The sequence below is a fragment of the Engraulis encrasicolus genome, chromosome 3, assembly GCF_034702125.1.
Source record: "Engraulis encrasicolus isolate BLACKSEA-1 chromosome 3, IST_EnEncr_1.0, whole genome shotgun sequence".
NCBI lineage: Eukaryota > Metazoa > Chordata > Actinopteri > Clupeiformes > Engraulidae > Engraulis > Engraulis encrasicolus.
Window position 1 is genome coordinate 1626708 of NC_085859.1, and position 24315 is coordinate 1651022.

The window sequence follows — 24315 nt, forward strand, 5'->3', positions numbered from 1 at the left end:
CTTCTATCTATCTTCTCTCTCTTCATGCCACTGCCCTTCCTTCCAGAGTCCCCTTCTCTGTCCGCCCATGAGTGTTTGTGTGTGTTGTGCGTCACGGTGAATGTTTGTGTGTGTGTGTGTGTGTGTGTGTGTGTGTGTGTGTGTGTGTGTGTGTGTGTGTGTGTGTGTGTGTGTGTGTGTGTGTGTGTGTCTGTGTGTGTGTGTGTGTGTGTGTGTGTGTCTGTGTGTGTGTGTGTGTGTGTGTGTGTGTGTGTGTGTGTGTGTGTGTGTGTGTGTGTGTGTGTGTGTATCCGTCACTCAAACGGCTTCCACTCCTGTAGGTGTTCACATGATAAAGTGTTACCACGACTGATGGTGTGTGAGTGTGTGTGTGTGTGTGTGTGTGTGTGTGTGTGTGTGTGTGTGTGTGTGTGTGTGTGTGTGTGTGTGTGTGTGTGTGTGTGTGTGTGTGTGTGTGTGTGTGTGTGTGTGTGTGTGTGTGTCACCGTAGCTGTAAAAGTGTTACTATGACTGATTTTAAGTATTAAAAACGTCAACAAAGAGCCTTGTGTGTGTCTGGGTTTTCATCAGGTGTGTACAGTTACAATTTGATTTGTGAAATACGTATAATGTGAGATATTGGAAATATTGTTTTTATGATACATATCAATATAAAGATGAGACGCTTTAATTGTTAATTTTATATATAATTAACAACTCAAGCGTCTCAACTTATATATACAGTATATCTTCAAACAACACATACACAACAAAGTGGACAGAATACAGTTTACTCTGTAGGAGTACATTTAACACTGATTTCTGTGTTTATTTGAGTCCAAGTAGTATACAGAGTACATTGTACACTGATACCTGAGTAAAAAATGGAGGGCATTTCCCCCCCAGCCAAGCTGCTGTGCCCCCCCTGGGCCTATTCACCTAAACATGCTGATATGGTCATTAATATGCCAGAAATTAGTTTTTATAAAGTAAATATAAAATATAAGATAAAATGCCACCAGTGCTTAACCACCATAGCCCTATTAAAGAAATAAATGAATAGGCTACACTATTTACACATTGTCATTAGACCTAAATGTGAAATATTAAGGAAAAATAAAAAATAAGTGAACAGTGATACCTTGGAATAATGGAATATGCCACAAGGCAGTGCCATATTATATTCCACCTGACTCCAGTTCAGCCTGGACCAGGACCAAGTCATCTGAGAGGGCCCCTTCACCCAACACATACACCATAATGAGGACCCCAATTCTGTTCCTCCCTCATCCTTGGGCCCAGGAAACCTGACCCCTTTGCCCCCCCCCCCCCCCCCCCCCCCCCTCCCCCCCCCCCCCCCCCCCCCACCCCCACCCCCCCCATGTTGGATTTCCTGCCTCAACCCCCTACCTACTCCTGATAGGGTCAACCTGCAGTCTCAAAGCCAGGTCACCTGTCTCACATTGTAAACCAGGAGCCTGAGTGCATTCCTCCTGCCACCCTCTGAACAAAACAAAACAAAGCTGGGGAAAAAAACTTGACACCAAGAAAGAAGACAATGCTGGAGGGAAAGAGAGAGCACAAGATGGAGAGAGAAACCGAGACAGGGAGAGACAGAGGGAGAGAAAGAGAGCTGGTTGGTTGGAGAGCACCCGGCTCAGCTCTGGACAGAGGAAGAGACAGATAGGGAAAGGGTTTGAACCTGCTACCCAACTGAAGAAGACAAAGACACATTCACAATATACGTACACATATATGCCCTGACTTAAAGCCTGGGCCAAGAGTTAGTCAAAGTGGCAGATAAGCAACCCAACCCTCTAGAGCAGGGGTCCCCAACCTGTCTAGCTCTGAGGGCTACTGAGGCTACTCAAGAGCTACTGAAAGCTTCCCGAGGGCGACTTGTTTGTTCAAAGTCCTCTACTGATGTCTTGACTTCGTTTCCAAATCACACTATGATTTAATGATAATTTGCGTATAGGTTATAAAGAAGTAATCTCGCATTTAAATTAAGAAAAACATTAACTGTGACTAAAATCTTACAGTTGTTATTGTTTACAAACATCCTTGGTGAGCACATCAGAAGCTCCTGGAGGTCTACTTGGCGCCAACGGGCACAGCTATGGCTGCAACCCAACCCTCTAGCCATTAGGGTAAGTGGTCTGTATGATGCCATATTTGTGAGTCAAATTCTCTCTGAAATGAATAACGAACCAAACACCAGCATTTGAGGTGTTGCTCATGACATTGCCGGCTACGTTTGGACAAGGAACTGGCCATTTTAAAATATAGCTTTTTTAGATATTCAATTTTTAATTTTTCAATTTATCATAATTCATATTCTGAGAGTTGTTGTATTCCAAGCTGATTGTGTAATATGTAGAGCCAGAAAGGAGCTTTCAAACAACACCACAGGCATCTTTTTGTGACTAACACTGACTGATATATTCAAGGCTGAATGTATATCCTACCCTCACATGTGAACCTTTCCTAGTCTGTTTCTCCCTTAATATTAGTGTCAGATTCAAACCAATGCAGTTCTGGGGTGCTACCTTGCTACTAAGGCACACCAAGTATGATTGAAATCCGGGTCGGTTGGGTCCCAAAGTGTCTGATTTCACGTGAAATGACCCATTAGGCTATGGCTGTCCTTTCTTGTACAGTATTGCATCTGAATTAGCATACCAGACCAGCCGATTGTCAAGGTGTAGGCCTACCCAAAAGAACTTCAATTACTTCAATGTGTAGAAAGTATCCAACATTTGCAGTAACTAAAATATCCAACCTAATACTTTGAAGGCACTGAAGGTATTAAGGGCATTTTTCTTAATTTCAATGTTGGTGTAGCAACTGAACTGCACTTTGCACTATATTGGTTGATCATGTGTAATCCTGCAAAATGTATGATGGACATTTTTAAGGTCATATAATAGAAAATGAACTTTCCCAACACTGAAGTTCAGGAAGACCAGCATCCAAGCTGCTGCTGCTGCTGCTGTTATTACACACAGCCACTAGATGGCAGCAGTACTCCATGAATACAACACGCCACTCCCCATCCAGGAAGTCTGGAGCACCACAGGTAAACAAAACCTACTGAGCTGCTCTCAGGAGCTGTGTTGTCGTCTTAGTCCACTTATCGCTGAATACTTTACAAAATGGCTGCAGCAATGGGTAGTAATGAAGATATTTTCATGTGTCCTATTTGTTTGGACTTTCTGAAGGATCCGGTGGGTCTGAACTGTGGACACAACTACTGTTTAGGTTGTATTGAGGACTGCTGGAATGAGGAAGATGTGAAGGGCGTTTACAGCTGTCCCCAATGCAGACAGACTTTCACTCCAAGACCCGTTTTAAAGAAGAACATTATTATTGCTGAGCTTGTGGATCAAATGAGGAAGAGCAGAATACAAACTGCAGCTGCTGTTGAATGTGCTGCTGGACCTGGAGATGTGGCCTGTGACGTCTGCACCAGGAGAAAACTCAAAGCTGTCAAGTCCTGTCTGGAGTGTCTGAAGTCGTATTGTGGCACTCATTTGGAAGCTCACAATGAACTTATTGGAATAGATCACACCATGGTTGATGCCACGGGCCAGCTACAGGAGAGGATCTGTCCCCGTCATAAGAAGCCTTTTGAAATATACTGTCGCACCGACCAGAGTTGCATCTGCTATATGTGTACTATGGACGATCATAAAGGCCACGACACGATCACTGCTAAGGCAGAGTGGAGTCAGAAAAAGGTAAGACATGTGGGCTTACAAGTATGTTGAGCATATTTGGGTATGCATATTTTATATAATGCTTTATATCACCTAGGCCCACGTAAAGATGCATTATTTGAATGTCTTTGCCACACGTAGGAGGCAGACCAGGGTATGTTTCTTAGATAAGAGGTCCAATGTCCAACATTGTAGCAAATGTAAAACATTGACAGGCCAAGTAGCCTACCTGTCATACAGGTTCTGCCAGTCTATCTGAGATCACTTTGTGTCAACTGCTTGTTGTGAAGAACTAATAATTTAATTTCACTCGATGCACCCTCAGAAATAAGTAGGCCTATGAACTAAGAACTTTGTCCCTGCCGTGGCTGTAACGGTTGACTGCTATGCTGCCGACCCAGGTTACATTTTGGCCCGGGTCATTTGCCGATCCGTCCCCGTCTCTCTCTCCCCAGTCATTTCCTATCTATGCTTCATGGTCCTGTCCCAAATAAAGGCAAGAAAGCCCCCAAAATATCTTTTTTTTCTTTCTTTTTTCTATTGCATTGATTCCCGATGTTCCAGGAGGGGTTGAAGCAGAGCCAGAGGAGATGCCAGCAGATAATCCAGTTGAAGGAGAAGGAGCTGCAGGAGCTGAGGAAGGCTGTGGAGACTCTCAAGGTGAGAACTGACCAGAGGAGAAGACAATCTGCAGCAGGTTTCTGGTTATGAAGCTTGGCTCTTATGCCGTGAGATAGTAGTTATGATGAGGTGTGACACAAGCATGTAGTTTTAGTATTAGTGTTGTACTAAAGCTGTTTGCCAGATGATCTCCCCTTCACAACCACAGACAGACATTCCTTACAGGATTTAGTCTCATTTTACACAATACACAACAATGCACATTTGCAACCCAGATGAATTCATAAGCAACACTTCAATGTACAGATATAGATGGAAGGTAAAACCTCTTGCATTAGAGATGTAAAGATTGAACATTTTTAGTGTAGAAGGCCTAACTCTCCTGACTTAAATCAAGCCAACTATTGGTCCTCCTGAACAACATTTGTTTGTGTGTGCATGCGTGTGTGTGTGTGTGTGTGTGTGTGTGTGTGTGTGTGTGTGTGTGTGTTTGTGTGTGTGTGTGTGTGTGTGTGTGTGTGTTTGTGTGTGTGTGTGTTTTTGTGTGTGTGTGTGTGTGTGTGTGTGTGTGTGTGTGTGTGTGTGTGTGTGTGTGTGTGTGTGTGTGTGTGTGTGTGTGTGTGTGTGTGTGTGTGTGTCCTATCAGTCTGGTGCACAGACAGCAGTAGACGAGAGTGATAAGATGTTTGCTGAGATGATTTGCTCAATTGAGAGAAGGTGCTCTGAGGTGACAGAGCTGATCAGAGCTCAGGAGAAGGCTGAGGTGAGTCGAGCTGAAGAACTCCTGAAGCGACTGGAGCAGGAGATTGCTGAGCTGAGGAGGACAGATGCTGAGATGAAGCAGTTTTCACTGACTCAGGATCCCATCTACTTCCTAAAGGTAGAAAACATTACTTTGTAATTGTAGTTCAAACTTTTGAGTTCAAAACATGGCTAAATACAGTGGCAATACAGCCCTGTTAATGTCCTGCTGATCAAGGGCTCATGTCAGTGTGTGTTTTTCTCTGTGCAGAACATTGTGTCCATCACTGGGAGGCCTTACAGCACAACTTCAACCAGCGTGACCTTCAGCCAAAACTTGTCCTTGGAGCCCCTGAAGAAATCTGTGTCTGCACTGAAGATGCAGCTGGAGGAGAAATTAGATTCAGTCTTCAAGCAGGAAATAGTCAAGATATCTGCAGCAGGTTTGACAAATATAGAAATCATAACAGACATCTTCAATTATCTTTCCAAGGCAAGACATGACCATTTGATTTTTGTTTTCATCTTGTAGCAGCGGAACACATCCGGATCATCCAGAGCACAACCAGTGAGTCTTCACCACACACACACGCACGCACGCACGCACGCACGCACGCACGCACGCACGCACGCACGCACGCACGCACGCACGCACGCACGCACGCACGCACGCACACACACACACACACACACACACACACACACACACAGGGATGTGCATACACAAAATAATATTAAAGGGACACTGCGTGAGATTTTTAGATGTTTATTTCCAGAATTCATGCTGCCCATTCACTAATGTTACCTTTTTCATGAATACTTACCACCACCATCAAATTCTAAGTATTCATTATGACTGGAAAAATGTTCTTTTCATACAATTTAAACTGGGGTTGATTGAATAAATTGTACTCTGTGTGAACAGACTGTGGGCGTTGAAAGTAAGTAATTGACTTTGTATGGACAAGTGGCAAGAGCGTGTCTAGCACCAAGGATGTGAAAACATGGGTGGCACTAGAGGGAGCGTTTCTAGCACCACATGGGTGCCACTAGGGGGAGAAAGGTGTTACAGATAAGGGCCGGACAGGGCCGAACAGCACTGACAGGGGCCCTTAACGAGGCCCAAAATTCAAATCATTCATGGGGCCCTAAATTTCGGGCAGCGCCCCTGCGTCAAAGGCATCAAAAGAGAAGTTGAACCAGCAAAAAAATATGTAAGATTCTTGTGATGCAGTTCGGCAGCAGCAGGCGGCAGCCAATGGAATGTCTACATTTTTTCTAAACACAAGCTTCGGTTGGTCGTTCTCCCTGATCAAGCGTTAAACTAAAGGTTGAATCTTTCGACACGTTCAGTTGGTCGCTCTCCCTGATCAAGCGCTTCACTAAAGGTTGTATCTTTCGCCATGTTCAGTTGGTCGTTCTCCCTGATCAAGCGTTAAACTAAAGGTTGAATCTTTCTCCACATTTGTCACCCCTGATCTGTTTAGTTCAGTAGGGACTCTGCAGCATTTCAGCTCTTTCAACGTCTGCTGTCTGTTCCTACTGTTAGTGTGACTGTTGTCATGTGATCTCCTGATTGGAGCATATTGTTCATGCACTTATTTAGGCCAATGTGATGTTTTCATATTGTGGTGTTGATGCACTTATTTAGGCCAATGTGATGTTTTCATATTGTGGTGTTGATGCACTTATTTAGGCCAATGTGATGTTTTCATATTGTGGTGTTGATGCACTTATTTAGGCCAATGTGATGTTTTCATATTGTGGTGTCTATGCACTTATTAAGGCCAATGTGATGTTTTCATATTGTGGTGTTGATGCACTTATTTAGGCCAATGTGATGTTTTCATATTGTGGTGTTGATGCACTTATTTAGGCCAATGTGAAATTTTCTGTCTCAGTGTCTGATGGCCAGGCTCTTATTGCTGAACCAGTGACCAGAGAGGACTTCTTACAGTGTGAGTTGGACATACACACACACACACAGACACACATGCAGTGATTGACAGGAATGATCCTGTACCGTAATTACAGCTGCAATACTAGTGCACTTACGGTAGCTCTATTGACCAGTCTCTGCAGTGCATTCCTGTATCAGAACGACAGTACCTTGGAAGTAAATAACCACTCACCTAGAGTCTGCCTCAGTGTGTAATTAATTATTTCCACACAAATACTACAACACGCACGCACGCACGCACGCACGCACAAACACAAACTCCCCTCCCCCTACACACATAGACATATATACCAACATGATCTCCAAAAATTCCGTGCTCCTGGACACGGATGTTAAGGACACAAAATCCGTGTCCAGGAGCACGGATTTTGCCAAAATTCCGTGCTCCTGGACACGGAATTGTTTGAAGGGCTATTTCCACAGTCTTGTGTTTTCTCAGGATTTTTCTAATTTCAAATATTTTGTCTAAAAAAAAAAACATTTCTTACTGACAGGTTAGGGTTAGGCATTGTTTTGGTCTGGGCACAGCTAGTTTTCTTTCATTCATTATATGAGTTTGATAGCCTAGCAACCAACTGGAAAAGGTATTTCTCAAAAATATGTCTTTAATGACAGGTTAAGGTTAGGGAATGTTTTGGTCAGGGCACAATTTAAATTGCTATAGCATTATTTTGTTTAGGATTAGCATTTGGTATGTATTTTCTAATGATAGAGTTAACACAGTGCTGTGGTAATAGCCTATAGAAAGCACTTCCGTGTGCCCATCACGGAAAACAATTCCGTGTCCAGGAGCACGGAAAACAATTCCGTGTCCAGGAACACGGAATTTTGGCAAAATCCGTGCTCCTGGACACAGACTTCGTGTCCTTAACATCCGTATCCAGGAGCACGGAATTTTTGGAGATCAGGCTGTATATACACACACGTGTTGTCAATTTTCACTCCTCCTCCCCAAATTCCTCAATTTCACTAGTTCTCTACCATCCCTCTACACACACACACATACACACACGCGGTAGTGCTCTACCATCCCTCTACACACAGGGGGAATGATGGAGTGATCATGACTACTCCTCCAATAGTAATCTCACATGATCTTGCTTAAACACAGCTATGTCCTATTACACACACACACACACACACGTAACAAATATTTACATATCACAAAGGAAGACACACAGCACACACACACACACACACGCACAAACCACACAAACTCTTCCCTCACCACACACACACACACACACACACACGCTCAACCACACACCTACCAGTGATGTGCGAGGCAACATATAAATTATAACTGCAACCAACCGCACACACACACACACACACACACACACACACACACACACACAGAAATAAAACACTGTTTTTGTCCTGTCTTCTCCTCCATCAGATTCCTGTCACTTCACTCTGGATCCAAACACAGCACACAGAGACCTCCATCTGTCTGAGGGGAACAGGAGGGTGGAGTGGAGACCTGGGGCCCAGTCATATCCTGATCATCCAGACAGATTTGATGTGTATCAGGTGCTGTGTAGAGAGGGTGTGTCTGCACGCTGCTACTGGGAGGTTGAGAGGAGTGGAGCGGTTAATATAGCAGTGTCATATAAAAGCATCAGCAGGAAAGGAGTGGGTAATGAGTGTGTGTTTGGACGTAATGATCAGTCATGGAGGCTGCGTCTCACCAGCTCCAGCTCCTCTTTCAGCCACAATAGTAAACAGACTAAACTCCCTCTAGTGGCCAGCTCCAGAATAGGAGTGTATGTGGATCACAGGGCAGGAACTCTGGCCTTCTACAGCATCTCTGGAGACACAATGACCCTCCTGCACAGAGTCCACACCACATTCACACACACACTCTACCCTGGGTTTTATGTATGGGGTGGGGGATCATCAGTGAAGCTGTTGTGAGGCCCCTACAGGGCTGATGCCATGGATCATTCAACACACACAGACACAGACACACATATACACACACACTGCTCAGTTTTTAATAATACATTTGTTCTGCAAGCATTTTCTTAATCATGAAGTACAAAGTTAGCTTTTGATTTGATGTATTTAATTGTATTTTAAAACTTTTTAGATGTCTACTGGAGATTTTTGTCACAAAACATAGACACTGGGATGTTGTTTCTTTTAAAATACATGTTTTCCATGTAGAGTAGGCCTATGTGATTACAGAAAGAAGATGTAATATAATTACTGATGATTGTTAATTTTTAAAGTGATAATAAAATGCATCCTTAAACCTTTTTAGTGTCCACGAGTATTATTTTAAGCCTTTATACTGGCCACGAGTATTATTTAATATCTTTATAGTGGTCATGAGTATTATTTTAAACCATTATAGTGGTCATGAGTATTATTTTATAGTGGCCACGAGTATTAATTTATAGTGGCCACAAGTATTATTTTATAGTGTCCACGAGTATTATTTTAAACCTTTATAGTGTCCACGAGTATTATTTAATATCTTTATAGTGGCCTCGAGTATTATTTTAAACCTTTTTAGTGGCCATGAGTATTATTTTATAGTGTCCACGAGTATTATTTTAAATCTTTATAGTGGCCACGAGTATTATTTTAAATCTTTATAGTTGCCACGAGTATTATTTTAAATCTTTATAGTGGCCACACAAGTATAATTTTAAATCTTTATAGTGGCCACACAAGTATAATTTTAAATCTTTTAGTGGCCACGAGTATTATTTTAAATCTTTATAGTGGCCACACAAGTATAATTTTAAATCTTTATAGTGGCCGCGAGTATTATTTAAATCTTTATAGTGGCCGCGAGTATTATTTAAATCTTTATAGTGGCCACGAGTATTATTTTATAGTGGCCACGAGTATTATTTTATAGTGGCCACGAGTATTATTTTTTTCAGTTTTGGACTATTCCTTAGACTAAGCATTGTACCCTATGTTTCCTTTGACATAGGCCTATGCCTTTTGATATCCTCCAACACTGTCAGTACACATCAACCTAACCGACTGTTTTCATGACATGTCTACCACCTATTCGGTGAACTCTATACAAGGAAGTCCTCTGTGATTTTGTGTATTTGCACTGAGGAAGGTCTGGTGACTGAAAACGTTTTGCACTTTTGTGTATCACCTTTACCACTTAGCAATAAGCCAATGATTGCATCGGCTGCTGGTGTGTGAGTTCCACTCTTTGCTTCTGTGGTAAACCTTTATAGTGTCCACGAGTATTATTGGTACGTTTCGGCAAAACTGTTGTGTCTGGGCAGGAGAGGGGCTGTAACCTGGTGCAGTCTGGTTTTATAACTACATCGGAATTAAATGACAAATCATAGGAAACATGACTAATTCTGGAGTATTTTAAAAACGTCATGTAAACATAGCAACTGTCAAATATAAACGTCATATATATATATATATATCCCCTTCCCCTGAGGGCGGGTCGGTCCCGACCCAAAGACAGCCCCTCCCCTCACAACGTTACATTGTGCAATCATTTATAGACCACAAGTTGTAATAAACATATCAAACAATGCATATCATTGGAAAGCTTAGACCCTTTAGAATGCATTTAGCACCATATTAGACAGATTCAAACACCGTATATGTGCTAAATCATCAATTTATGTCATAATGTCATGTTTCAAAATTCATCCCTTCAACACCCCCGTTTTCAGTGCATCTCTACCTTTCTGTCGGCAGTAAACATCGAAAACATGGATGAATCCTTTCATGGCTGGTACCAAAATGTCCGTGAGATTCCAAAGAATCCGAATATAGGTCGCTTTGTGGTGGTATTTCAACCACACTCGATGTAATTCCACTAAAACAAAACATTTTCTTTTTGAAATAATCGGACTACAAACTTTTTTTTTGTCAACAACGGGCTGTACTCTCTCTCTTCCGCAGTGGAGCCTGCATTGGCGGTATCCCACGTGGTCCTTAGACTGTGTAGGTTAAAGATCGCCTCTCGACGTTATTTCATTAATACTACCGTGTTCCCCAATGTTATTGAGTGTGTTACGCGTTGGTCCCGTTTAAAAAAACGCTGTGGTTATTTTGTTTCAAGCTGGTGTTTAGGGCCGGAAAAATGGCTTGTTCAGAAACGACAGGGTTTTCCGGCTTTCAGGGCTTACCCTCATGAATATGCGTGACGCGATAAGTAGGTGTCTCTGATTGGCTCCCTCTCATGAATATGCGTGACGTGATAATGAGGTCTCTCTGATTGGCTCCCTCCCATGAATGAATGAACCCGCCTCCCCCGCTCGCGCTATGTACAACTTTGGGGAGCTACAAGCTGTTAGCTAGCTTAGCCTACCGGTACTTGGGTCCGTCTGCTGGAAAACATTGTTTTTGGAACTAAAATCTCAACATGTCTTCAGAGATACAGCCGTATATATATGATCCTGAGTCAGAGGACGATGGAGAGGTGGAGGAGGAACCGATTCCTCATCGTTTGACTATGAACGTTTCGGAATGGTAATCTCAATGTTTATTACTATATATTCTTGTCGTGTTATTACAACAAGTATGCTTAGCGTTTTAACAATCGCTTTCAACTATGCTTTCTAATAATAATAAACAATGTTGTGACCAAGGTCTGATTCTGTAAGCGTTTGGTCTTTGTAATCTTTTAGTATGTTGATGTTACTACAACCAGAAAGGGTCTTCCTGCTTAATTCCTCCTCTAAAGTAGTGTGCTTGTCTTCAGATAACAGTTCACCAACACAGAATGATCATTCGGTAATATTACACCAATATGAAGACAGAAATTGTCTAATACCATTCATGTTTGTTAGGTGTTCATGCGACAATTGTGAAAGAATGCCGCTGGAGGAGGAGAATGTTTGCTGCCGTGAGATTCCCCAGGTACGATAGACTTTTCATCTCTTGCTCAAAATCTTGTGTGTACAACCGTGTTGGGCAGTAATGCATTTCAAAAGTTACGAACTACTACAATGCATCACTTTTTGCTGTAATGCGGTAATGTAAGGCATTACAGGGCAAAAAGCTGTAACATTTACTACTTAGTTACAATGCTATTAACTCAAGTTGCAATGCATTACAATGACCTGGATTGTGGTGGGTCAGAAAGAAGCTATTCCTGAACCTGGTAGTTTTAGTCTGCATGCTGCCCAAGTAGCATGTAATCAGTAATGCATTCGTTTTTGAGTAACTTGCCCAACACTGGTGAGCAATATGCATCATACTCAGATGCTTATGCAGAATACATGTTTGAAGTATAAATGAAAAAGAAATAAACTGTTTATTTCCAACACAAGAGGTAACTTGTCTTAGTAAGCAAGCAGATCCATGTACTTCCGTTATGATCAGCAAACGGTTGGCTCAAAAGGGTTTCAGTGTTTTTCAGTAACATCACTGTCTCTCATTGGGTGGAGTGGAGTAAATGGTGTAACAACTATGTTATGCCATGTGCTAGTGTTATAGGTACCAAAAACATATCTATATATTTTTTTTTAACTTTGGACACCTCTGCACTTGTGTGATGATGGGTAGCCTTTGTCGTTGATAAATGATACACATTCATGTTCAACTTTTTAGGTAATGACAAGACTGACCGATACCATCACCCCTGTTGCCTGCATGAGCCAACACCCTGGACTAGAACCTGTGTGCCTAAATATATATGCACTGCAGAAAGCCCTCAATGACTTCCGGACAGACCACGGAAGCCTGCGAGTGAGAGGCTACCAAAGGTACTCGTTCTGTAAATCTTCAAAGTTAAAACGGTGTGCACAGGCATGCTGTAGTTGTACTATACTCACTGCACTGTGGCAGTAAAAGCAGTCACTTCTATTGTAAAACACACCATAAACTACACATCACTACAATTTTTGTTTATCATTACTCATTGTTCCAGACTGAAAGTCATACATATCTGTGCACAGTGATTTATGAAAAAGAAATAACACCGGGGGCTCCTGTAAGAAATCGAGCAATTTATTTACAAATGTTACATATAATTTAAAAAAATGCAAAGGCACAACATTGACAAACAGTGTATACAACAATCTTTGTCTTCCAGACGATGCCGGCATCTGGCCTACAGATGCTTCGTCAGTTGGTGCTGGGGCTGGCTGGGGAGAAAAGTCCGCGTTGTCATCCCGGCATGTGTCGTTCGGCGCATCAGACAGGAGTTTCCGGACACGGAGGGCCAGTATGTAGGCTTCAGGGCTGCCCTTGATTGAAGCGGGATCTGTAGGATTCTACAGCTTCTGCCAGTGGAGGGTGGTGGAATGCTGAGGACAGGGGATTCGGAACAGGAATCTTTTCCAGCTCCTCCAAGTACGGCTTAGGGTTTGGGATGACCTCCTCGAACAACAGACTCATCATCTTGTGCACGTAACCTGGGAAATATTGTTCAGTGTAAATATGTATATCCTTTGAAAAAATATTTTGTTACAAATGTAACTTTTCAGTGAAAAGATTAAAACAATTGTGAAATCTTACGGTATGTTGCTTTTGTCTTCACTGGCTTCACAGAGTATCCTCCCTTTTTGGCCTTGGGGTAGTGGATGCTGTATCTCAAGGTTCCTTTTGTGGTTCTTGCCTGGGTCCGCCCTGCATTTTCATTGAAGTGAAGTGCTGCCAGATAGTGTCTGTAAATCAAATTTAAGAAGCATATGGTTAGTGGCCCTGTGACCTCAATTGGGCATAACCATAGCAAAACAATGCTTTGCGAGTAGGAAAACACATTTCTTTTTGGAAGATTTAGACATTGCTATTCGTGTCACTGGCACTACTGCAAACATGTTGAAAAGGCTGGCATTTACAATAGTACCTGCACAGCATTCCGATGAAAGGAAAGACCACATTCTTGGGTGTGAACCGCAACATCAGGCTGTGAAATGCTTCCAGAGTTGACGTTTGGTACCGGGAGCTTAGTTTCTCCACATCATTGAGAACCCTCTTGTTAACAAGAATCTTCTCCATCCTCTGTATGGCTTTGGTACCTGAAAAGATAAAGCGTAATGTAAATATCTCTTCAAAAGGCATTGTCACAACATGCGGCGAGTTCATAATAAAAGTATAACAATAAGTACCTGGTTTAAACCACTTCTTGCGGTCTGTGCTATTGCGGTCAGGGTGGAGGCATTTCGGGAAGATGGGGTTGTCGTGCTCGTGTTTGTTTTGCATATGGTTCATCACAGATTTCCACTTGGCAAGTTTTTCTGGCCCAGAGGAGGAGGATGTTGCACACCAGTACACGTGGTTGCTGATCCCTCGTTGCCACTTCTTCACCACCTCACAGTCCTTCTCTTTAGCTGCTTTTGCCACCTTCTTGGACAGACCTGAGAGTCACAAAAGGTATTAGTGTACTTCACACTTGTCATCGGGGGCAGATTAAGAAATTATGGCCCCCTGGGCCAGACACCGTCTTGGCCCCCATACCCCCACAAAAAAACATATCTTGACCCTGCTAATCAGACATGCTAAGAAAACTACACACAGTGCTCACAGCTAGCAGGTAATGGGAGACTATGATACACCCCAGTCCCCCATGCTATAGAGTTCGGGTGCTATAGAACTTTAAACGTATGTAGTGTGTGCGCAGAGGGACAGCAACACATTTTTGCCAGAGGGAGCTGTGGGTGGGTAGAAAATTTGTGTAGGGGGGTGTGGGTGAAAATGTTTTTAGATGCAATTACCTGCATTCTTATAAATTAATCCACCTCTGCTCGTCATGGTCATACATATGAGAATCCTACGTGGAATTAAAAATGCACTTTGTAACCCATAAGGTACTGACCTTTCTCCAAATGCCACACATCATAATAATGTGTTATCTTGCGGTCTCTGAGGAACTTCTGGATCTGGGGGTGACGGTCTGTGACAATGTAGTCCACAGCCACACCCTTCGACTCCAACAGCTGCAGTCCTCTTGTGAGTCCCTCTTTCTCCATATTGTGGCTCCCACCGACTTCATTGCTCTGCGAACACATAGAAAGGAAGTATATATTGACTTAACACAAAGCTTATATATCTTGCCTAGGACGTAGTGTTGAGTTATAGAGAAAGAATTGTCAGTGAGAGTGAAAACAAAGCAGATAATGGGCAATGTGAATTGTGTAAAAATGTCTGTTCAGAATTGTGCCTCCTGGCCACAGTGACTGACAGTTTAGGCCCTTTCTCCTCTCTCTGGTCACTCTCACACCTCAACACTCAGCCCATCCCCCGTTGTTTGTGAGAGAGATGCTGCAACCCCCCCCCCCTTCTACTGCTCCCCCTGCTACTGACTTACAGACCCTTTCACTGACCTACAGACCTGGTACTTTTCCATCATGCACCAAGCGTGTGGGTAGGCAGTGATTGGCCCAGCAACCAGACCTTCCGGCTCCAGAGGTAGGTCCTGGCCTACTGGGAACACCCCCTGGCTCGGCACCCTGCTGTGCGTTCTGGCCGGACAACCTGTGTAGCTTACTGTATTCCTGGACCAGCCCTATTATACAGTCCTTTACCGGGGGCTTACTTAGCTCCATTTTTTACAATGTCCATCATTCTATACACAAGTGCCCACTAACCTGTACTAGTTGAAGGTCAATGATGCTGTTGGTCTCCAGATTCATAAGACTGTAAGTTCCATACTTGGCACAGTGTCCTTCAAATACAAAACAGGGCTGTTATTCAAATTTCATCACACATTTGGGTCCGTATTGCAACAGTTATACATGATGTGTGCAGATAGACAGATGGAAAGAACTAACCAGGTGAATCTGCCCTCATGTCCCCGCCAAGCTTGACTTTTTTGTGCTTCAGAGACTCCACTTCAGTGTCTTGAAGCTGGTGCCATGAGTGAATCACTGCCGGCTCAAGGAAACGGTTTGCATGCCTCCGGAATGCTGAGTAACTGATGTTTTGGAGGCGCATGGCTTGAAACATCTATAAATGAAAATATATATGTAATAAATAAAAGACTGAGGCAGCTAGTTTTGGTAAACCCTGCCACATGGGGTAATACAAGCTTTATTATTTCATTACGCAAGCAATGAGTTACTTATGAAAAAGTTATTCAAAAACTACACCAGAAAGGTGTTGAAATAAAAAAAAGTATACTTTACCTTTTGCACTTGATAGAATGATGATCCACTGAAATATACGGCTGCTGACAGTTGGATGTTGCCTACTGGTGTGCTCTTAATTAGTGGCTGGCTCTTCCATTGTCTGAAGAACTCACAGTGGTGGCAGATCTGGTCGATGGATAAAAATGTTCCTCGCCTGTATGTTTTCAACTCTGGTGACTTGCTGCACCTTGGACAGCGCTGGAAGAGTTCCATGATATTCTTTTCAAAAACTATGTATTTTTTGTCGGTGTGACCAGTTGTTGATGTTGAGAAGCTGTCACTATTACAGATAAGACGGAGAAAGAGAAGGGGAGAGAACATTAGTTTGACAATAAACTCTTCAATACAAATGTGTGTATTAATGTCTGATGAGAACATGCAGAAGCACTTACGAAAGCTGTGACGATTCTGTTAGCGTGGTCATCGACTGTGCAGCAGGGTCATATGTTGGATCGTGAGGATCAGGATCAGGTAATGAGAGGGTGTCAGTGACGTCAGCAGCAGCTGCAGCAGCGCTGGTGGTGGCCTCCTCCTCCTCCTCCTCTTCCTCCACCCGAGGTCTTTTAGATGTTGAACGGGCCTTATGGGTGTAGAGGATGGTGGGCCCCATGGTGCATCAGAAGTGCCTACTCCTTTGCTTTCACACTTCTTTGCGTCGATGTCGCAATCAAATTGGACTTCTACAGTCAACAAAATGTGTGTTACTGACAGAAGACACTACACACTTTCACATACTGCAATGCCATAACCTGGGTGTTGGGCAGTAATGCATTACAAAAGTAATTAATTACTGCAATTTTTTGCTGTATTGCAGTAATGCAAGGCACTACAGGGGGGGGGATCTGTAATAGTTACTTAGTTACAATATTAAATAACTGAAATTACAAATGCATTCCAATGACCTGTTTTTTAGGGGTATACAGTGTGGTGGGCCAGAAAGAAGCTATTCCTGAACCTGGAAGTTCTTAGTCTGCATGCTGCCAAAAACACCTCCGGGGTTGGAGGTGAAAAATGCATGCCTCATGAGATTGCTTCACACTGCAATAAATGACCAGATCTATATCTTGGCCTATTCTTTTTATGAGAGTAACTAAATTAATGCAAAAGTAGTGTAAATATAGCAATGGTGTAGTGTAAGGGATTTGGAAAAGACAGTAACATGTAATCCGTAATGCATTACAGCTTTTGAGTAACTTGCCTAACACTGGCCATAACATACAGAAAGGAGCAGTATAGTAGGGCCTATAGTAACTGCAAGTAGCTACACATTCTGGAATAGCATTTTGCTTCAATTCATAATGATCTGCCTCACAAGAAAGAAATGAAATATACAGAAACTGAAACAAAAATGTAATGTATAAACAACAAACCTTTGCTTCTCATGTGAGGGCCTAATTTACGCATTGACACCTGAGTAGTGCGCGTCGAACGGCGAGGTCGGTCTGTCTGAGTGGCAACATGGGTAAAGGGTGGCCTCAGTACTTGAGATGTGCTCTGTAGACAGAAAGAAAACGGGTCCCCAAAGCATTAGCATAACAAATGTGTCAATGACTGCAATTACACATAGGTGAGCTGTGGTGAATATTTTGGAACAGTTTTAGAAACACAGGTTTAGAAACTAGGTACACGTGTGCAGACATCCAAAGTTCCAAAAACTCATTTCAGGGAGATTATCGACCCTTGACACCTCAGACAATCAGAACGGCATTCGTGTTAAAAGGCGTGTATATTAGTGTGCTTTATATCGTCCAGTCTGCATAGAACATCTGCCTGTGATTTCTACCGGGACTTTTGCAGGGCGCACAAGTAATTATCTTTCTCTGTCCCGCATTGCCAATTGGAAAAACGTAGGCTACATAGTCTAAAACCAGGGATATTTTATCTGACTCGCGGGCAACGGGGAGTCGCTTTCAATGAACTTTATGGACACTTAGGATGTCTGCGTGTGTTATTTGGAAATGACCCTTGAAATGAGCACAGCTGCGTCCATCTTCGAGTGCCTGCGCGACCATCCGTAATGGCGATCTGGAGACAGTGATTGTACTCTCGGTGCGCGGCAGCTAAAGCCAATCACCCGATAGTTCAAAAATACCTACACTAACCAAAGCTTTGCCACCATTTCGTGACTTCGAAACATAAACGAATGAGGAGTATAACGTTATACAACAGGTAAACGCAAATTGGGCGTGTTAGTAAGCAAGAAGCACTTTCAAAGCCAGGGCAAAGGGGCGAAAAATAAACACAATTGTTTTGTTTACTCGTTTGAACACACTCCGGTGTACTGCGCGGATTAATCTGAGTTCAGTAGCTCAAAAAAGGGCTCAGTTGCATAAAACATTCTTTTTTGTTTTACTTAGCTTGGTCACTATCGTGCTGATACAGAACTGGAGCTAGACACACGCCAGTCAGTGGCTGTGGCTATGTAGCTCTAATTCTACCCATATCAGGCTGCCACAGAACGAAACAAGCATGTTGTTAGCCTATTGTAACAAAACACTGGATGCAAAACTTCATAATCCACGACTTACCGCTTGTGGGCTGGTGCCTGTTCTACGTGATGGTATTGACCCAGGTCGTAGAATCAGCCTTGTAGCGAAGCCACGGCTATATTCCCCCATGTTAGTGAAGTCGCTGTCCTGGAAATGTGTGGAACACAACACTAGCGTCTTGTTATATTTAGCTGGTTGTGATGTCCCATAGATGAACTCCAGCCATTTCTTCCGATCATCCTCCTTTTTGGGCAAGAAATGCATCGATGTCGATGCTTTAGTGCCACAAATTGCACACGAACGAGTATGTTCTGCCATGCTAATAAACAGTTAGCTTACTTAGCTTCTCAGAACCGCGGGTCTTCAATCTCAACAACTTCCTCTGGGGGGAGGTTCTTATCAAGGGCTCTGGTGAGGGCGGGGAGGGCAGGTTGGGGGTGGGTTGGCCCCTCATTTGCATTAGGAACGCCCCGTTTCGATGTGACGTACGAGAGAAGGGCTTTTCTTATTCGCTCCAGAAACTGCATAATTTATTTAAATTAGGAAACGCGCCAAGGGGAGGTGACGCCCCACTATGGGACCTTGGATGTTTGTGTAGCTATGGGTGACAGTCCGTTTGACAATAGGAACAGGTAAAACCGGGTTTTATGTGAAGTTGGCCTTTAAAACAAGCCAATCCACGAGTCGGGGGGCGGTTCCTACACAGAGCTACACCCATAGAGGTAGAAAATAACACTAGAGAGGACACAGCAATTTGCGACAGCACTGGGAAATGGCAGCTGGAGGTCCCAACTTCCGTAGGTAGTGTAGGTACCACAGACCTGTATTAACCTAGACTGGCAATGGGCGGTTCTAGCCAGTGGCAGCTTTTCGGATTGACTGGGCGCAGCCATCTTTGTCTTTTTCGCGCCCTGTGGACGCCTCCCACAGACGTAGCCCCGCCTAGTGGAGACTATCGCAGCTGTGACCCATAGGAATGCATACGATTTCAAACAGTGATTACAACGTTATCAAAGTGGGTTTCAATCATTTTTTGTAAGATTTTGACAAGTCGTAACGTCTAAATTCTCACTCCACTAATGAAATAACCCTCACTACCTCCAAACGTTTTATTAGAGAGCCTGAAGCTGAGCGGTCTTGCCAGATCGGGCGGTTTCCCGCCCAATCGGGGCCGTTGAGGAAGGCGGTCTGTGGGTAAAAATGGACGAAAATAATCAGTATTATCTGGCAACCCTGAAGCCGACTGTTTTCGTTGCCGCTTATGCAGGTTTGTGGATATTTGTGACACTGAATCGGCCATGCTTACGTGTGTAAAGCTTATTTTATGTACTTAACTCAGATGTAATGACAACTGTGTATATAGGTATGTATATTTCTTAAATAAGCCGTACGTTTTCAGTGAAGCTACCGGTAACTGTGCTATTATTAATACCCCCCCCCCCCCCAAGGACGCTGAAGGTAACCTAGCAACAACACGGCACAGCACATTGCAGCTGTGAAAATAAGGAGCCACTTGAGAGCGAGACTTTTCTAGAACATTAATTTATACTAGAGCTATTGTTCTAAAGACGTTACACATGGCCTGACCCAACTTAACTAGTGAACCAGTGTTGCAAAAAAAATATTTTTTAAAAACCCCATCGGTGCATGACGTCATTACGTAATTACGGGAGTCTCCACCAAGATGGCAGACTACGATTCTGAGGCTCTGAGAAATCCGAAAATTTCGAGGGGCATTGCCAGTCTAGGTTAATACAGGTCTGTGGTAGGTACCTTCAGGCAATGCAAGTCAATGGAGAACTCGCCCACCCCTGTCAAGAAATTGACTAAAACTGTGTAAATATGAAGTAACACTTTAATCAAAGACCAGATTTGAAATGTCAGGATAAATATCTACTTAAATCATATGAGTCGATAAAATACATTTAAAAATCAAATAATATATTTTATGAACATAGTTAGCAACACACTTCAACTATTGTCCTTGTATAGTGTGTTGATGGACATTTTCACATGATTAAGCCATTTTTGACAGAGGTGAGCCTCGTTCTCCGTTAATTTCCATTTCTCTGATCTACCTACAGATAATGGCCGCTACAGATTGCCGTAAAAAGGGGGGCGGGGTCCTCTCTAGTGTTATTTTCTACCTCTATGGCTACACCGCTGAGAAACGAACTAGGTGCTTCTGTTTTTTTGTGACACCCTTGCTTTGATTGACTGTAGCTTCGTCGAATCAGAAGCTAGAAAGAAGACGACAGCACGTGCTTGTAACTGGGAAACACAGCTTTCCAACGCACTATACTCATGAACGGCGTGACGTTTTCCATGTGCGTTACGCCCATTTGTGGGGGAAAACAACCCATGCAAGTCAATTGGTGATGTTGGGGTTTAATAAACGTAAGATACGGACCTGTAGACTATCGTTGTTCACGCGCAACATGCTGAAACGTGTTGTGTTGTCGGCTGTTCAAATATTATAGCCAAACAGCCGTGGCTGAAGCATGGAATGTGTTCATTTAGGCTAGCCGATTTAGCATGTAAGTCAATGAGACATTCGGTTTGTTTTCACCCATAAAGGGGCGTAACACAAATTTAAAGGGACACTCCACCCATTTTGCATTAGGCTTTCCATTGATAGACACCCAGTCATACTTTTGAATGGTCTTTCAAAAATCTCTCAATTCCCCCTGAGATAGGAGAAATCCGCATTCATCTCTTAACACTTCCTATGTCAATGATGTAAAAATGGTCATTTTGCATCATCGACACAGGAAGTGTAAGAGAGGTGGATTTCTGTTGAGACTACAAGCCTTTTTCCCACCCTTTCAACCCCGCCCATAGGGGGTTGGACCTAATGCTCTAACAGACCTATCACAGATCAGTGTGCCAGTGCTGGCATTGAGGCTCCAGTAAGCAGTGTTGCCAGATTGGGCTGTTTCCCACCCAATTGGGCTGCTTGGGATGGCCGTCTGCGGGTAAAAATGGCATTTTACAGGAAAACTCGCCCAATCTTTCCCATCGACATCAATAGAATTGGGCGGGATTTAGTGCTTCCAGGCGGATTTTGAGCATTTTTTGGGCTGGAAATCATCAGTCTCATCTGGCAACACTGCCAGTAAGTCACTGGCATAGCTGGAAAGGAGAAGCTGGAGCACACTGCAGCTTAGTTTTCAAGACTTTATTTTGTGCACACACCCGACCAACGTTTCGGTGTTGCTACACCTTCTTCAGAGTCAAATGATAGCAAGAGAGAGACACACATTTCAGGACTTGACATTCACTTGTGATTCCACTTGGTTTGGCTAAATTGGTCTCATCTCATTGCAGGTAATTGACCCCACCCCCCAACACCAGGACAGGATTGCAGACAATTAGACAGAAAGGCTTTGTGGAAAGGCATTTTGGACTCATACTCTAAATTCAGTGGAGCCTCAGGGCATAAATGAGGAACACAATATGTCTTGCTCTCTGTAACAAATTGTTCCAGCATCGCGGCTGTGGTCTTCTAATAATTGTAGCTGTGGTTTTATTGACAATGTTCTTTGTGTATTGTTTTTTTCATTTTTTAATTTGTTTTGGGAAGTTGGCAAGCTGTCTAATTGTCTACAATCTTGTGCTGGTGTTGGGGGGTGGGGTCAATTACCTGCAATGAGATCAGACCAATTTAGCCAAACCAAGTAGGATCACCTGTGAATGTCAAGACTTGAAATGTGTGTCTCTCTCTTGCTATCATTTGACTCTGAAGAAGGTGTAGCAACACAGAAACGTTGGTCGCGTGTGTGCACAAAATAAAGTCTTGAAAACTAAGCTGCAGTGTGCTCCAGCTTCTCCTTTCCAGTGATGTCTGTCCCACTGTGATGCACCTGCAAGCAGGGTTGCCAGATGAGGCTGATGATTTCCAGCCCAAAAAATGCTCAAAACCAGCCTAGAAGCTCAAAATCCCGCCCAATTCTATTGATTTCTATGGCTAAAATTGGGCGGGTTTTTCTGCTAAATGCCATTTTTACCCGCACACGACCATCCTAAGCAGCCCAATTGGGCGGGAAACAGCCCAATCTGGCAACACTGCCTGCAAGCTGAGGGAGGGATGATGCATAGAGTCCCAAATAACTGGGTGTGGCCTGTGGAACTTGAGCATTGCAGTGCATTATGGGGATTGTTGTCACAAATCCACAAGCACTAAAAAGTCATTTTCTGCCTTTTCTTGGCCAAGAAGGCACCAAATTAGAAATGTATGTTACTACTATACATATGACCCACTTTCAGTAACATATTCATGTCTCCACCGGTGGAATGCCCCTTTAAGAGCAAAGTACCCGGATGGTCGTTCATGAGTATGGCAAGCCAGCCCATCCCCCACAGAGGCGGAGACAAGCGGCTGCGTACCGTGAGTGCACTCTCATTCGCTCAGCGTGCGTAAAGAGATTACTTTAGAGAAGCCGGCGCGAGCAGTACAAACTCACTTCCAGACGCTTCCCAGTTAGTTTTTTGTTTATTTTGATTTATTTCAAAATGCCAAAACGACAAAAGAAGTCCAAACACATGGGAACAGAACCTGAAGAAGCAGCTGGGCCGTCAGCAATGTCTGTATCGCTTGAAGAGGAGGGGGAAACAAACCCGGATATCATTGAAAGTGAGGACAGCGAAGATTCCGAAGCATTCCAGGACTTTCTGGAAGGCAGGGATCGCAATTTCGAAAAGTAAGCATTGTATATTTATACCAGGAGTCCAGTAATGTTCTTTATTTCATGGCATTGTTTTTTTATCATAAAATATCGTTTGCATGTTATTACCAAGCCCATTTGAAAGGTAGTCTTTATGTTGTGCTCTTCCTGATGTAAAAATGCATAATGTTGGTGCCCTAAAGTTAGATAGTTTGGAAGAAGAATGGGGAAAGCTGTATTGGGTAGGCACTACTTTATATTATGTATCTAGTGTGTGTTGGGGGGATTGTATTGGTTACAGGCACTACTCCAGATTATTTATCTGGTGCCTGTGTGTATTGCTGTCCTAATGGGGAAAGTTGTATTGGGTAGGCACTACTACATTATGTATCTGGAGTGTGTGTGTGTGTGTGTGTGTGTGGGGGGGGATTGTATTGGGTACAGGCACTACTCCAGACTATTTCTCTGGTGTGTGTTTGTGTGTGGGGTGTGGGTGTGTGTGTGGTGGGGGTGGGGGGTGGGGAATGGACAACAACTGGGAGTACATGCACTGAAGTAGTGTTGGGGGTTGGGGTAAAACACCTTGAATGTGTGATACTGGGAGAGGTCTCACAAAGCAACAAGTGAGAACAGTGGGGTCTGTGAGAAAGACAAGCCAGGGGAAATGAGCCTGTTGCAATGACATGAGAGAATTTAGATGTAAATACAGTCAAGAGTGAATGCATATTATTGACACTGTGTATTACATGTTTTTCATTGTTTATTTTTTCTCTGTGTTGTTTTAGTGACAGTGATGAGGAATGGCAGCCCAAGGTCTCCAGGGGGAGAAAAAGAAGCCGGGAGGGAGGAGATGGTGACGAAGAGGAAGAGGAAAATGCTGGACCTTCACAAAAGAGGGTAGCAGCCAGAGCCCGAGGGAGAGGCAGCGCCAGAGGCCGAGGGAGAGGCCAAGGCCAAGCGTCAGCAGATGCTGAGGAGGATGCCAGGCCTTGGCTGGATGAGAATACAGAGGACCACTTGCCAACTCAGCCCACCTTTCGTCCAGCACGGACACCTGGCCCACTG

General features: G+C 43.5%; 3 protein-coding genes across 3 annotated transcripts in view; 2 read left to right on the top strand and 1 right to left on the bottom strand.

Annotated features, from left to right (window-relative positions):
• Positions 1 to 8898, top strand: part of LOC134445563 (tripartite motif-containing protein 16-like) — a gene marked incomplete at its 3' end in the record, with an annotated part of 78678 nt that extends 69780 nt beyond the window's left edge. The window contains exons 7-8 of the mRNA XM_063194612.1: positions 6962 to 7018; positions 8420 to 8898. Of these exons, the coding sequence (XP_063050682.1) occupies positions 6962 to 7018; positions 8420 to 8898 (536 nt within the window). The remainder of the gene's footprint in view (positions 1 to 6961; positions 7019 to 8419) is intronic.
• Positions 8899 to 10988: 2090 nt separating this feature from the next.
• On the top strand, positions 10989 to 13193 carry LOC134446443 (P2X purinoceptor 7-like; the record flags this gene model as incomplete). Its single annotated transcript, XM_063195810.1, has 4 exons — positions 10989 to 11493; positions 11814 to 11883; positions 12577 to 12731; positions 13061 to 13193. Coding segments are annotated over exons 1-4 (465 nt in total), but the record flags the coding sequence as incomplete, so codon positions are not given.
• On the bottom strand, positions 12960 to 16656 carry LOC134445560 (uncharacterized). Its single transcript, XM_063194608.1, has 9 exons — positions 16490 to 16656; positions 16095 to 16377; positions 15741 to 15915; positions 15558 to 15634; positions 14786 to 14966; positions 14079 to 14327; positions 13817 to 13988; positions 13486 to 13634; positions 12960 to 13382 (listed from the first exon to the last, which is right to left on the bottom strand). Exons 1-9 carry the CDS (start codon positions 16519 to 16521, stop codon positions 13204 to 13206), a joined length of 1497 nt encoding a protein of 498 aa, XP_063050678.1. The 5' UTR covers positions 16522 to 16656; the 3' UTR covers positions 12960 to 13203.
• Positions 16657 to 24315: the final 7659 nt, after the last annotated feature.

What these genes read in the sequence shown, in the direction of transcription:
- LOC134445560 (XM_063194608.1), bottom strand. Translation starts at nt 16,521, where the DNA reads ATGACCACGCTAACAGAATCGTCACAGCTTTC. An exon ending in ACAGAATCGTCACAGCTTTC is followed by an intron (nt 16,378 to 16,489) that starts GTAAGTGCTTCT and finishes TATCTGTAATAG; the next exon opens with TGACAGCTTCTCAACATCAA. An exon ending in CATGAGGGCAGATTCACCTG is followed by an intron (nt 15,635 to 15,740) that starts GTTAGTTCTTTC and finishes TTGTATTTGAAG; the next exon opens with GACACTGTGCCAAGTATGGA.